Source organism: Macrobrachium nipponense, chromosome 20, assembly GCF_015104395.2.
Source record: "Macrobrachium nipponense isolate FS-2020 chromosome 20, ASM1510439v2, whole genome shotgun sequence".
NCBI classification, from domain to species: domain Eukaryota; kingdom Metazoa; phylum Arthropoda; class Malacostraca; order Decapoda; family Palaemonidae; genus Macrobrachium; species Macrobrachium nipponense.
The window spans coordinates 277,192-292,191 of NC_061089.1; the positions used below are offsets into that span (position 1 = coordinate 277,192).

The window sequence follows — 15,000 nt, forward strand, 5'->3', positions numbered from 1 at the left end:
GAGTGAGACCACTACCACGAACCTCTTGTCATTTAGAATTCTCCTTCATCAGAATCCCCCTCCTGAAAGAGATGATACACAGTCGGAGTCAGCAACTACTACTACTACGCTACCCACCACACCGACTGCAGCGCCTCTGGTGGCCATCCTTGTCGTTAGATGCCAATCTTGGGCTGCAGGGCGGGGAACAGGGGGGGATTTCACTGGGCGACAGGAACCCTTGCCCAGAAATAGATTTTTCCTTCGTCAAAATCCCTTTTCTGGGCTCAGTTCGTGTCGCTTCGTGAAATAGTACCAGAGAATTAGCACAAGATTGGAAAAATAAGAAAGAGGAAGGTCTCAATAAAACGAAAGAAGTAAAAAGGAATAAATATAATCTGATTTGAGAGCTTACAAGTTATCATAAAATAAAGTTAACTTAAACTAATGAATGAAATTATATACAGTTAACCTTAAAATTACACTTAAACTAACTTATGATAACTTAACTAATACAAGTGAGGTTCAATAAAGCAGCACATCAAGGAAGAACACTCACTGAAACTTGTATAAATATGAAAATTACAAAGCATCTCAATTATATATTGGTGTGCTTCTCTAGCATAAAAATAAGAGAAGCAACACCGATCCATTACAGATAACATATATACAATATAGTTGTGGGTGCCCCTAGCAAAAAAATAAGGGACACTCCACCATAGGTATCCTCCTAAGCAGCTAAGGCTGAAGGACCAAAAGAGCATAACAGTAGGGTTAGGTGCATTATTAGTTGAGGCAGGTAGAAAGGAGATCTGGATCTTCGACTACAACTACTGAGCAGTGTCAGGGGAAACTATGTTTCCCGCTGCCACTGCTGGAAATTTTAGAGATTCCAAGGACTTGAGATAATGACGCTTGAAAACTGTCAGCGATTTCTAGCCCGTATACTTCTTTAAGTCATCAAAGTTCATATGTTGGAAATAATTAATGGAGGTGGCTACTGCCCTGATGTCATGGGCTTTGGGAAATGATTCAGGGTTTGCTTGTTTAATAAAGTAAAGGATTTGTTGCCTAATTCCCTTTATTGAAATAGTACCACCTTTTTCCCTCATGAAGAGGGGGCCTGAGGATCTAGAGGATGTCCTAGACAGAAAGGCTCGTAAGGTCGTCACCGGACAAAGAGAAGGGTCTTGAGGAAGAGGGATGACCTTCCAAGGGGCCCATCTCATTAAGGGGTCCTCATTCTTTGCCAAAAAACTACAATCTGGAGATAGTAAGACCTCTCCTGAGGGGAGGAATTCTACATGTCCAGCATCTCTGGAAAGGGCCGACAGTTCTGATATTCTAGCTTCTGAGGCCAAACTTAGCAAAAATAGAGTTTTCCTCAGTAGCATTATATATGTACAAGAAACGTTGTCCGTGTCTGAAGCCAGCTTGAGAACGTCATTCAAGAACCATGAGACTGAACTAGGTCTTTCAGAAGGTCTGAGCCTAGCACAAGCTTTAGGAATAGGCGTAAAGTAGGAGTCTGTTAAGTCTATTTGAAAACCAAACTGAAAGATTTTCTTTAAAGCTGATTTATTAGTGGTAATAGTCCTAGCCGCTAATCCTTTTTCAAATAAAGATCTGAAAAAGGATATAGCCAGGTTGACTGTCATGGTTCTGGTGTTTGTTTCCTTCAGGAAAGTTGCTAACTTCTTAACAGCAGCATCATATTGTCTCAAAGTTGATTCTCTCTTATCTGATTCTAAGAAAAGAATATTCTGAGGATCAATATTTGCATCTCTTTTAGCCGCAAACTTCATGAAGTCCATAAAGTTAGGGTTTTGAGAATTCCTGAGGAAGCGAACACAGTCCTCATTTGTACTGACTGAGATAGTTTGGGATTGGGGATCCTTCGAGGTCGAAGACCCAATTCCAGAAGCAGAGGATACCAGTTGCTCTTGGGCCAGTTCGGGGCTACTAGAGCTACTTGTCCCTTGAATGTAATGAGTTTGTTCAGGACTTTCAATAGAAGATTCACTGGAGGAAAGATGTATATCTTCTCCCACTGATTCCAATCTATGGACATGGCGTCTATGGCATAAGCCAGAGGGTCCAGGTTGGGGGCCACATAGCAAGGGAGCTTGTGGTTCGCTTGAGATGCGAATAGATCTACTTGGAGACCAGGAACACTCCGGCGTATCCACTGGAATGACTTGTTGTCCAGGGACCACTCTGATTCTAGAGGAACTGATCGAGACAGGGCGTCTGCTATCACGTTCCTTACTCCCGCTAAATGGGTGGAGGATAGGTGCCATTTGTACTTGGTTGCTAGAGAGAAAATGGCTATCATGACATGGTTCACATGTTTTGATTTGGATCCTCCCCTGTTGATGCAGTGCACTACCACTGCACTGTCCAAGACTAGCTTTATATGAGAGTTCTTTGCTGGAAGAAGCCTCTTCAGAGTGAGAAATACTGCCATGGCTTCCAATACGTTTATGTGAAGCTGGCGGAACTGAGATGACCACGTTCCTTGAACCTTCTTGAACTGGGAATATCCTCCCCACCCGCTTAGCGAGGCGTCTGTGTGGATAACCAACGCCGGAGGGGGATATTGAAGAGGAACTGACTTGGACTGGTTCTTTGTCTCCGCCCATGGACGGAGACGATTGCGAAGAATCTGCGGGATTACTGACAACTTGTCTCGAGATTTGACATTTGCTCTCGAGCGCCAAACTCGATTTATGTCTTTCAGTTTCGCTTTTAACAGAACATTTGTTACTGATGCAAACTGGAGTGAACCTAGGATCCTTTCCTGGTTTCTCCTTGATGCTCGTTTGCACTTGAGGAATTGCCTTACTGACTTGGCTATTTCTTTCCTTTTGACCACAGGAATTGACAGATTATGGGAGGTCAAGTCCCATTGAATGCCAAGCCATTGAAAACGAGACTCCGGAGTGAGTCTGGACTTTGTCCTGTTTATTTGGAACCCCAGATGTTCCAGAAATTGGATTACTTTGTTTGTGGCTCTAAGGCATTCCTCGACGGTTGGCGCCCAAATCAGCCAATCGTCGAGGTACGCTACTACCATTATCCCTTGTGATCTCAGTTGTTGTACTACTACTTCCTCTATTTTCGTGAATACCCTGGGGGCTACATTCAGCCCGAAGGGCATTACTTTGAAAGAGAATGCCTGGTCTCCCAACCTGAAGCCTAGGTATGGACGGAAGTGTCTCGCTACTGGGATATGATAGTATGCATCTGTAAGATCGATAGAGGTGGTGACGGCCCCACGGGGAAGTAAGGTCCGCACCTGCAAGATGGTCAGCATTTTGAACTTGTCGCAACAAATGAATATGTTTAGCCGGGACAAGTCTAAGATTATTCTTCTTTTTGATGAGCCTTTCTTTGGCACGCTGAATAAGCGTCCTTGAAACTTTAAATGCTTGACTCTTGACACTACCCCTTTCTGAAGGAGCTCTTTCGCATAATCTGTCAATTCCTTTGTTGGTAGTTGAAGGAATGATTTGGATGGAGGGGGACCTTTGAACCAACTCCATCCCAGCCCTTTGGACACAATGCTCTGTGACGGAAGAGGAACAGCCTCCCTCCTACCTGAGGGTTCTCACTGTTGTTGTGCAGGGCGTGCTCCGCGCCCTCCACGGAAGTGTTTACCCCTGTTGGTTGCCCTTCCGAAAGGCACCCCTAGCTCTGCTTCCCCTTGCGAACCTGTTAATGGTTTGGAAGGCTTGGCTTTCAAATAGAGGGTTGAAAGCCGGGGAAACCGCATAGGAGGTCGAGGGTTTGTTTTGTGGAGCCAACAGGAGGATGGGCTGGTTTTGACCCTTTGCAGCTGCCGGTTGCACGGGTTGAGAGACCGGAACTGCTTGAACAAAATGTTGCTGCTGCTGCTTTTGATAGGGCGGGAACCTCTTGGTCTTTTTCAACTTCTTAGCACCAGCAGGAGGATTCTCCGGTTTCCTCTTACTGGAAAGACCCCAGCGAACTCTAAGACTTTGGTTAAGTCTGGTTGCTTCATGCTGTACCTCGTTCACAGCTGATTCTGGGAAGAGGTCAGCCCCCCAGATGGTGGAAGAAAGCAGCTTGTTTGGCTCATGCCGAATTGTAGCTTCCTGCAGGACATGTTTCCTACAGTTCCTTCTCGCTACCACAAACTCGTACAGGTCCGACTGTACCGTTTGTGTCTGTGACTTTGCCAGGAGCTTAAATAGAGGCTCCGTACCGTAAGTCAATGCAGCAACCTCTGTCATCACTAGTGAATTCAGAGTCCTGCCTAACCTTGTCCTCGCCTCGAATTTGGCTTGGATAAGGTTATCTGGTAGCCTAGGGAGTCTCTCACCGAATTGATCCATGGCACAGTCCGGTTTGAGTTTTCCTACCGTGAATATAGCTGGTAGGTCTTCCCAGAGTTCCCCAAAGGCTGGAAAGAGAGGGGACGTCGGGTCTGATTCCTTAAGCTGAGGAAGGGGTTCATCCTTCATGGCAGCTTGTATGGTGATCTCTGCTATCTTTGTTGTGAAGGGGAGTGGTGCCTCCTCCTCCGTAGCAAAGATTGTGAAAGGGCTTTTAAATGCCTGGAGTTTGGTGTTGGTACAGTCACAATCCTCCAGGCAATGTACCCACTCCCTTTGAGCCTGATCACGACTGTACAAAACAGTCTCCTTAGGGATCTTGTCTTCCCTGTTCAAGGCTGCCTCTGTTAGCCTAGCATACCCCATGAAAGGAGGTTGTAGGCCGGCGGGATGGAACTCGAAGTCCTCGATACGACGAGTTCCATAGTCCGGGATGGAGATCATGCCATCCTTGAAGGGAGCAAAGGCTGCTACCCTCCAAGGATTGCTCATAGAGAAGGCGGGAAGGGTGTTGTAGTCAGGCAACGAGGCAACTCCAGCGCCTGCTACAGGGAGAACGGCTTGAGGTGCTTGGCTCAGCCCTGCCAGCCGATTCTCCTGGTCCGTCAGACGCTCAGAAATATTCTGAATCGATTGGCCGGACTGAGTCAACGTGGTGGAGATCTGTGCAAACATTTGATCGAATCTGGTATTCACCAAAGATCCGACCATGTCTCCTACCTACTGCATGACCCCTGCCGTAAAAGCAACAGGATCGAAGGGACCAACAGGACTGGCCCCGACAGGGGTCACCGGAGGAGCTCTGGCAGAGGGAGAAGGTACTGGCTCGGCGGGAGCGCGGACCTTCTCTTTAGAGGATTTACCTCTTGACCCTTTTGAGTGCGAAGAAGAGGCCTTCGCCTTCTCTGCTCCGAGATGGTGAGCCGGAGACTTACGAGAAGATGAAGAAGACAACGTCTTCTTAGACGACGTCCTCTGCAGGGTCTTCTGCTCTCTTTGCTCCTTGACTTTGGGGACTACTGAGGCAGTAGGCGTCCTAGCGGGGATCTCTGATCCCGTGAAGCCTTGGAATGAAGAAGAGGAAGGAACAGGTGAAGAAGATCCAGAAGCATCCAAGGGAAGCCCTTGGGCACCTAACAAACCTACCTCAACCAATAACTCACCCCCACCTACCGTCATTGGCTCTACGTTGAGGTCCAGAGTCGCGACGTCCGCCGAGATGTCCTGGCCTTCTCCCTCCATCAGGGCCTGCTCCACCTGTTGCTGGATGGTGGCGATTGTCGGAGCTGCCGCAGCGGGGTCCACATACCCAGTCAACTTACCGCCTGGGAAGATCTGGACAGCCATCTTCTTGTCTAAGATATAAGGCTGCCCCTTCGGCGTGTTCTTGCCGAAGCCACCTACCCAGGCTCTCAGGGTAGCCGATGCGGCGTCCTTAACGGCGGCAGACTGAAAGAGAGGGTCATTGTAATCCTTACAACGAAGCCCCGAGGACGAATCATTAACATTTGATACGTATAACCATATAGCATTATAACACAAATTTATGTGATAATATATACCAGGAAAGAGAAAAAACGCTACGCCGGTATATACTTACTCCGTCCGAAAACTGTTCCACCAGCTCGTAGCAGATGGAGCAGGCTTCGTGGTGCCAGACGATCAGGTCGTTATGGCGGACAGCACAGGAAGCATGGGACCTGCAGACCTCGTGCCCGCAGGGGTCCTGGAGGACGGTGTTGCACCCGGCCTCCTGACAGTTAGTAGCCTGTAAGTGGATAGATACATAAGTATCAACGTTATACACTAACAGGACCACTTATGATGCTCCGCTGCATGCTGGAGTAGTATAAAATTTTTGGGCATAACCCCCCCCTGTAATCCGTGTGGAAGAAGGTCCATGGGACCTGGTAACTGGTTGAAATACCCCGGTGTACACCGGAGAGGAGTAGGTAAACCAGATACTTTTCATACACCCATAAATGAGTTTCAAGGAGTAGTACACCACGCCGGAGAACGAGAGAGGATTACCCATAATTTAAAACTAGATAAATTAAATTAAATAGTTTGGAGCATGTAGCTCCGTCGTAAAAGCCCCTCCGCCAACCGCCGGGGCGCTCGGATAACAAGCGGGCGCTCCGTCAGCAGACGAAGGGACTATGTACATAACGGGGAAAGCATGTAAGACCGACCGATACCTCTTCCCCTACGATAGCTGGCGGAGCCAGCTACCCCTCCGCCAACCGCCGGGGCGCCCGGATAGCAAGCGGGCGCTCCGTCAGCAGACGAAGGGATATGATACATAACTAGTAGTAAGGAGGGGGGAAGAGGAATCGTAGCACAAAGAACGCCGGAGAAGAACTGATGCAAACAGATGGGGGTGGCCAACCTCCCCCTGATCACACCGGAGCCCCCCCGAAGCTCAAAGAGAACATGTGCGATCCAGCAGTGCTCCCTGCTGTCCAAAACTCCCGTGACCCCCCTAACAGGGGGGAGGGGGGAGTGAAGCTCGGATGGTCGCTATAGCGACCATAAGCAAGCAAGGACAGACCCCCCCTCCACAAGGGAGGAGGGGAAGGGGACTGGGACTAGGGTGACCAGTGGCTCGACGCGATCGCAGGTGGACCAAGAGGTGAAAATGCAACAAAACAGCCTAGGTCGAGCGACCACGTGAGCTCGAGAGGACCAAAAGGCGATAATGCAACAAAACTGATCGCAGATGGACCATGATGTGAAAATGCAACAAAACCGCCTAGGCTAAACTGATCGCCCTAACATGCAAACCCCTAAATGAAAAATACATCGTAAAAAGAGAGAGAGGGAAATCACGAGTGAGAGAGAAAGGGGACGTCCAGGATAAGTAGGCTAGTTCCCCGAAGGAAAACAAGCCGACTGCTCAAAAGCTAGCCTTAGCCGACACGTAAAACGGAGGGCAACAGCCAGGATGCTGGACTAGAAGACATAATAAAAAGTAATCACTCAGAAGCCTAAACACCTAGACAAAGAGACATGCATGCATGAACACTAATCTAAGGTATAGGCAATGGATTTCCGAATAATACGATGTAAAACAGATATCGGGAACTTGTGTATTACGTGATAGAACCCACAATAAAGGTAAAATTACACTGGATAGATACCACGGTATGGGGGACCGAGGAATCTAACCGAACATGAGGCGAGCTGGCTAGGCCGCCATGCGCCAGACCAGGTGACTATTATCGGACCTAAAAAACGGTAAAAATAGTTCCTGGCTGACATAAAACTAGATTTAAACCTTTCGGGGTACTTAACTTAGCTGCGGCGATAGCTGCTAGTTCCATAATGCAAGAAATTCCAAAGGAAAGTGCACAAAATACACAGAGTGAAAAATCACGTGTTCCCAAGTTCGCTAACGAAAAAGGATGGCCACCAGAGGCGCTGCAGTCGGCGTGGTGGGTAGCGTAGTAGTAGTAGTTGCTGACTCCGACTGTGTATCAACTCTTTCAGGAGGGGGATTCTGATGAAGGAGAATTCTAAATGACAAGAGGTTCTTGGTAGTGGTCTCACTCGCCCCAGATACCATACCGACACCCTCTTTTTATTTAGGGTGAGCGAGTCAGTTATTCTGACATCCTCCTGAATTTATTTTTTCTCTGGTATAATGTTAGTATCATTTACCTAGAAGTAATGAACTTAAGGATTATTTCACGAAGCGACACGAACTGAGCCCAGAAATAATAACCGCACTACATACCTGGTAGTCACCAGCATTTGAAAGGATTCGCTTCATAAAACTGTTGTACATGGCTGCTAAGAGAAACCTGGGGGCAGAGTGGACGGCAATAGCGGCTCTCCATATGTACCTCTGAGGAACAAACTCCCCAATGGCTGAAGATATTGAAGGCAAGTAGTTAGGGACCTGTGGGGTTAAAGAATTAATAAGATAATGCAATTTTCCTTGGGAACCCTTAAAAGCAAAACATAATATTACTGTACATTGGTCAATCACTCAGTCATGCTGTTTGACTCTTTATGGCAAACTTTTCATCTTTACATTACAGGTTCACAATCCCTTATCCAAAATCCTCAGGGGAAGCTGTGTTTAGGTTTTTAGATTTTTTTCAGATTTTGGAACTGAGGTTGCTCCTCAATAAACAAGCTCATTTTATTTCCAATGATAACACTCCATAAAACTAAAAAAAAAATACAGCATACAAAAAGAACCGTGATTTGTGTATATGTATATATCTGCATGTTTAATATATATATTAAAATGAGATTTAATGAATTGTACTTTTATAATAATATTTTCTGGGCTTGACCTGTGTCGGCTGGTGAAATGGTACTGTAGCACACATTTCTTGATATAAATAGATTCTAAATATACGAGAGAAAAAGCTAAAATGGAATGCTGAAGTTACTACCTCAGCTCGATCACCAAAGGGCGTCAGTATAAGCACTGGGGCGAGTGGAGGCCACTATCACAGGATTTCTGCCAATTAGAAGATTCATTTCAAATTAGAAATTCCTTTTCTGGGCTCAGCCTGTGTCGCTTCGTGAAATGATTCCTTAGCACTCATTTCTAGGGTATAAATATTGCTATTAACCCTTAAACGCCGAGTGGACGTATTTTACGTCAACATTTTTTGTCTCTCGGGTGCTGACTGGACGTATTTTACGTCGACATACAAGAGTTTTTTTAAAAATTCACGGAAAAATACTTATAGGCCTACCAGCCGAAAACTCTTGAATCACGCATCTTGAGGGATGCTGGGAGTTCACGGAGCAAGGTGTTGTTTTGTTTACAATCGTTACGCAGGCGTGCAAGCGCGAATTTCTTTCTTGCCACACTAAAAAGTATCGGTGACACATCTCGGAAATTATTTCGTCACTTTGACATAATTTTTGTACCATTTTAAATTACCCGTTACATGGATTATTATATATGAAAATGTGTGCATTTTTATGTAGAATACAACAAATAAATACTTATGATTGTAGCTTTTATCATTTTTGAGATATTTTCATATAAATAACGATAAGTGCCAAAATTTCAACCTTCGGTCAACTTTGACTCTACCGAAATGGTCGAAAAACGCAATTGTAAGCTAAAACTCTTACATTTTAGTAATATTCAATCATTTACCTTCATTTTGCAACTAATTGGAAGTCTCTAGCACAATATTTCGATTATGGTGAATTTATGAAAAAAAACATTCCTTACGTCCGCGCAGTATCTTCCGAAAAAAATCATACATGAGATTGTGGTAATGTTTGCACCATTTTAAAATTAGCAGTTACATAAAGTTTTATATATGGAAATGTGCGCAATTTCATGCACAATACAACTAAAAACAACCCATGGTTCTAGCTTTTATCAGTTTTGAAATATTTTCATATAAAAAATGATAAGTGACAAATTTTCAACCTTCGGTCAACTTTGACTCTACCGAAATGGTCGAAAAACGCAATTGTAAGCTAAAACTCTTATATTCTAGTAATATTCAATCATTTACCTTCATTTGGCAGCAAATTGGAAGTCTCTAGCACAATATTTCGATTTATGGTGAATTTATGAAAAAATAACATTTTCTTTACGTCCGCGCAGTAACTCCTCCGAAAAAATCATACGTGCGATTGTGGTAATGTTTGCACCATTTTAAATTAGCTGTTACATAAAGTTTTATATATGAAAATGTGCGCAATTTCATGTAGAATACAACTAAAAATAATTGAAGGTTGTAACTTTTCTCATTTTCGAAATATTTGTATATAAATCACGATAAATAGAAAAAAACCACGTTCGGTCAACTTTGACTCTACCGAAATGGTCGAAAAACGCAATTGTAAGCTAAAACTCTTACAGTCTAGTAATATTCAGTCATTTATCTTCATCTTGAAACAAATTCAAAGTCTCTAGCACAATATTTAGATTTATGGTGAATTTAAAAAAAAAACTTTCCTTCCTTCCGCACGAGGATTCTCCGCCACAAATCTCCAAAATGCGTACGTCGCATTCTCGGAATATTTGCTCAGTTTCATATTAGGCATTTCATAGAGTTTTATATATGAAAATGTGCGCAATTTCATGTAGAATAAAACGAAAAATATTTGAAGGTTGTAGCTTTCCTAATTTCTGAAATAATTACATATAAAAAAAACTATATAAAAAATTTGACATTCGTCAACTTTACTCGTCAGATATGGTCGAAAACTGCAATTGTAAGCTAATACTCTTACAGTATAGTAATATTCAATCATTTGTCTTCATTTTGAAAGAAATTGGAAGTCTCTAGGACAATATTTAGATTTATGGTGAATTTTTGAAAAAAATATTTGTTTACGTCCGCTCGTTACGAATTCATGCATTATTTTGTGATAATATTTTCTGTGTTGCTTTTATCGTTTTACAATGTGTTATATACCAAAATGATCGCAATTTACATTACAACGAAAAAAAAATTAACTCGTTACCTTTAACTGTTTTGCGCATAGTGCGATTTGAATACAATTATATATGAAATTTTGTTTCCGCACTATCATATATCGCATTATTTATATATGATAATGATAATTTTTTTCATTTCTGATGGTTGCATACTAAACTTCAGGCAATGACAAAAAAAGGAGCCAAAAATGAACTCTTAATCTTGAAAACTAAGCGCGCTGTGATTTTTTGAAAAAAATATTTTTTCCGCTTCCGTGCTCACTCCAAGACTGCCTCGGCACACGGAAGACGATTTTTAATATACCAGTTCGGCGTTTAAGGGTTAATACCAGAGAAAAAAGCTAATAAGGAAATGCCAGAGTATTCTGGTTCGCTCACCTTATTTAACCCTCTTACGCCGAAGCCCTAAAAATCAAAACCTCTCCCGTATGCCGAGGTGGGTTTGGAGTGAGCGCGGAAGCGGAAAAAATAATTGTTTCAAAATATCACAGCGCGCTTAGTTTTGAAGATTAAGAGTTCATTTTTGGCTCCTTTTTTTGTCAGTGCCTGAAGTGTAGTATGCAACCATCAAAAAATGAAAAAAAAATATCATTATCATATGCAAATAATGCGATATATGGTAGCGAAAAAAAAATTCATCCATAATTGTATTCAGATCGCACTGTGCGAAAAACGGTTAAAGCTAACGAGTTACTTTCTTTTTTGTTGTATTGTACACTAAATTGCAATCATTTTGATATATAATACATTGTAAAAAGATAAAAGCAACCCCGGAAAAATATTATCACAAAATGATGCACGAATTTGTAACGCGCGGACGTAAAAAAATGTTTTTTTCAAAAATTCACCGTAAATCTAAATATTGTTCTAAAGACTTCCAATTTGTTTCAAAATGAAGAAAAATTATTGAATATTACGATACTGTAAGAGTTTTAGATTAGAATTGCAGATTTCGACCAACCATTTCGGACGAGTTAAAGTTGACCGAATGTAAAAATTTTTATATATATTTATTTATAGGCAAATATTTCGGAAATGAGAAAAGCTACAACCTTCAATTATTTTTTGCTGTATTCTTCATGATTTTGCGCACATTTTTATATAAGAAACTCTATAAAACGGCTAATATGAAAAGGAGCAAATATTAGGATAATGCGACGTACGTATTTCGGAGATTTTCAGCCGGGAATCGGCGCGTGGAGGGAAAGAAAATTTTTTTTAAATTCACCATAATTCTAAATATTGTGTTAGACACTTCGAATTTGTTTCAAAATGAAGATAAATGACTGTATATTACTAGATTGTAAGAGTTTTAGCTTACAATTGCGTTTTTCAACTATTTCGGCAGAGTCAAATTTGACCGAACGTGGTTTTTTTTCTTTTTATCGTGATTTATATGCAAATATTTCGAAAAAAGAGAAAAGCTACAACCTTCAATCATTTTTAGTTGTATTCTACATGAAATTGCGCACATTTTCATATATAAAACTTTATGTAACAGCTAATTTTAAATGGTGCAAACATTTCGACAATCGCACGAAAAAAATTCAGATTTTTTCGGAAGAGTTACCGCGCGGACGTAAGGAAAAAAATTTTTTTTTTCATAAATTCACCATAAATCGAAATATTGTGCTAGAGACTTCCAATTCGTTGCAAAATGAAGTTAAATGATTGAATATTACTAGAATATAAGAGTTTTAGCTTACAATTGTATTTTTCGACCATTTCGGTAGAGTCAAAGTTAACCGAAAGTTGAAATTTTTGCACTTAACGTAATTTATATGAAAATATTTCAAAACTGATAAAAGCTACAACCATGGGTTGTTTTTAGTTGTATTGTGCATGAAATTGCGCACATTTCCATATATAAAACTTTATGCAACGGCCAATTTAAAATGGTGCAAACATTAGGACAATCGCACGAAAAAATTTATCGGAAGAGTTACCGCGCGAACGTAAGGCAAAAAGTTTTTTTCATAAATTCACCATAAATCGAAATATTGTCCTAGAGACGTCCAATTTGTTGCAAAATGAAGACAAATGATTGAATATTACTAGAATATAGATTTTAGCTTACAATTGCGTTTCTCGACCACCTTTCGGTAGAGTCAAGTTGACCGAAGGTTGAAATTTTTGCCCTTCTCTATGTCCAGTGATGACCTTACGAGCCTATCTGTCCAGGACATCCTCTAGGTCCTCAGGTCCCCTTTTTATAAGGGGAAAAGGTGGCACTATTTCCTTAAAAGGGATCAGGCAACAAATTCTATATTTTATTAAACAAGCTAATCCTGATTCATTCCCTAAAGCCCATGACATCAGGGCAGTAGCCCCTCAATTAATTACTTCCAGCACATGAATTTTGATGATTTAAAAAGTACACTGGCTGGAATCGCCGACAGTTTTCAAACGTCACTACCTGATCCTTGGAATCTCTTAAATTTCTGGCAGTGGCGGCGGGAAACACAGTTTCCCTTGACACTGTCTAGTAGTTATAGTCAAAGATCCAGATCTCCTTTCTACCTGCCTCACTAGCATTTTCCTTTGATCCTACCATCAAGCTCACAATCCTGTTAGAGCCTTAGCTGCCTAAAGGCTATGTATCATGATGTGTCCCTTATTTTTATGCTAGGGTCACTCACACCTGTAAATAGTTAGCCAAAATAGGCTATTTTGTGCTGATCTCCTTATTTTTATGCTATGGAGACTCACTTGTTTATACTAATAATTAATGTTTTCTAGTTTTAAGTTATCATGAGTTAGCCTAAGTGTAATTTTAAGTCCTTCTATATAATTAAGGCTAACACATGTTACTTTATATTAGTTTAAGATTTAGTATGATACTTTTGTGTAAATAATTTGAAAAACTAGATTATAATTATTTTGTTTTACTTTTGTGTTTCTTGAGACCTTCTGCTGTTTCTTTTTCCAAGCTTGTGCTAATCTCAGGTACTATTTCACGAAGCGACACGGACTGAGCCCAAAAAGAAAAGGGATTTTGACGAAGGAAAAATCTATTTCTGGGCAAGGTCCGTGTCGCCTAGTGAAATCCCCCCCTGTTTATCTCCCACCCTTGCGCCCAAGCTTGGTCATCTAACGTCAAATCAGGATGGCCACGAGAGGCGCTGTTGTCGGCGTGGGTGGGTGAGTGTAGTAGTAGTTGCTGGCGCGGCCTGTGTACCAGCTCTCTCGGGAGGGGGATTTTGATGGAGGAGAATTCTAAATGACAAGAGGTCCGTGGTAGTGGTCTCACTCGCCCCAGTACCAATACCGACACCCTCTTTTTATTTAGGGTGAGCGAGTCAGGATACTCTGAAATCCTCATTTTTGTTTTTATTTTCTCTGGTAATGTTAGTATCATTTACCTAGAAATATGAACTGAAGGGATATATTTCACTGGGCGACACGGACTCTTGCCCAGAAATAGATTTTTCCTTCGTCAAAATCCCTTTTTCTACCATTTCGGTAGAGTCAAAGTTGACTGAAGGTTGAAATTTTGGCACTTATCGTTATTTATATGAAAATATTTCAAAACTGAGAAAAGCTACAATCATGAGTGTTTTTTGTTGTATTCTACATGAAATTGCACACATTTTCATATATAATACTCCATGTAACGGCTAATTTAAAATGGTGCAATAATTATGTCAAAGTGACGAAATAATGTGTCACTGATACTTTTTAGTGCGATAAGAAAGAAATTCACGCTTGCGCGCCTGCGTAACGATTGTAAAACAAACAACGCCTTGATCCGTGAGCTCCCGGCATCCTCAAAGAGCTTGATTCAAAAGTTTTTGCCTGGTAGGCCTATAAGTATTTTTCCGCGAATTTAAAAAAAACTTTTTTTATTGACGTACCATATGTCCAATCGGCACCCAACAGACAATTTATGTCGACGTTTAATACGTCCAATCGGCGTTAAAGGGCTAAGCAACTTTTTCAAAAATGATAAAAGCTACAATCATGAGTTATTTTTTGTTGTATTCTACATGAAATTGCACACATTTTCATATATAAAACTCTACGTAACGGCTAATATAAAACAGTGCAAATATTACGACAAAGTAACAAACATTTCGGAGATTTGTGGCCGAGATACCTTGAGGGAAGGAAAAAGTTTTTTTCAAAAATTCACCATAAATCGAAATATTGTGCTAGAGACTTCCCATTTGTTGAAAAATTAAGGTAAATGATTGAATATTACTAGACTGTAAGAGTTTTAGCTTACAATTGCGT

General features: G+C 41.6%; 1 protein-coding gene across 1 annotated transcript in view; it reads right to left on the reverse strand.

Annotated features, from left to right (window-relative positions):
* The window catches only part of LOC135221411 (post-GPI attachment to proteins factor 2-like), a 300,470-nt gene that overhangs the window by 213,616 nt on the left and 71,854 nt on the right, over positions 1-15,000 (reverse strand). The window contains exon 2 of the mRNA XM_064259194.1: positions 8,074-8,238. Coding sequence (XP_064115264.1) covers positions 8,074-8,238 — 165 coding nt within the window. The remainder of the gene's footprint in view (positions 1-8,073; positions 8,239-15,000) is intronic.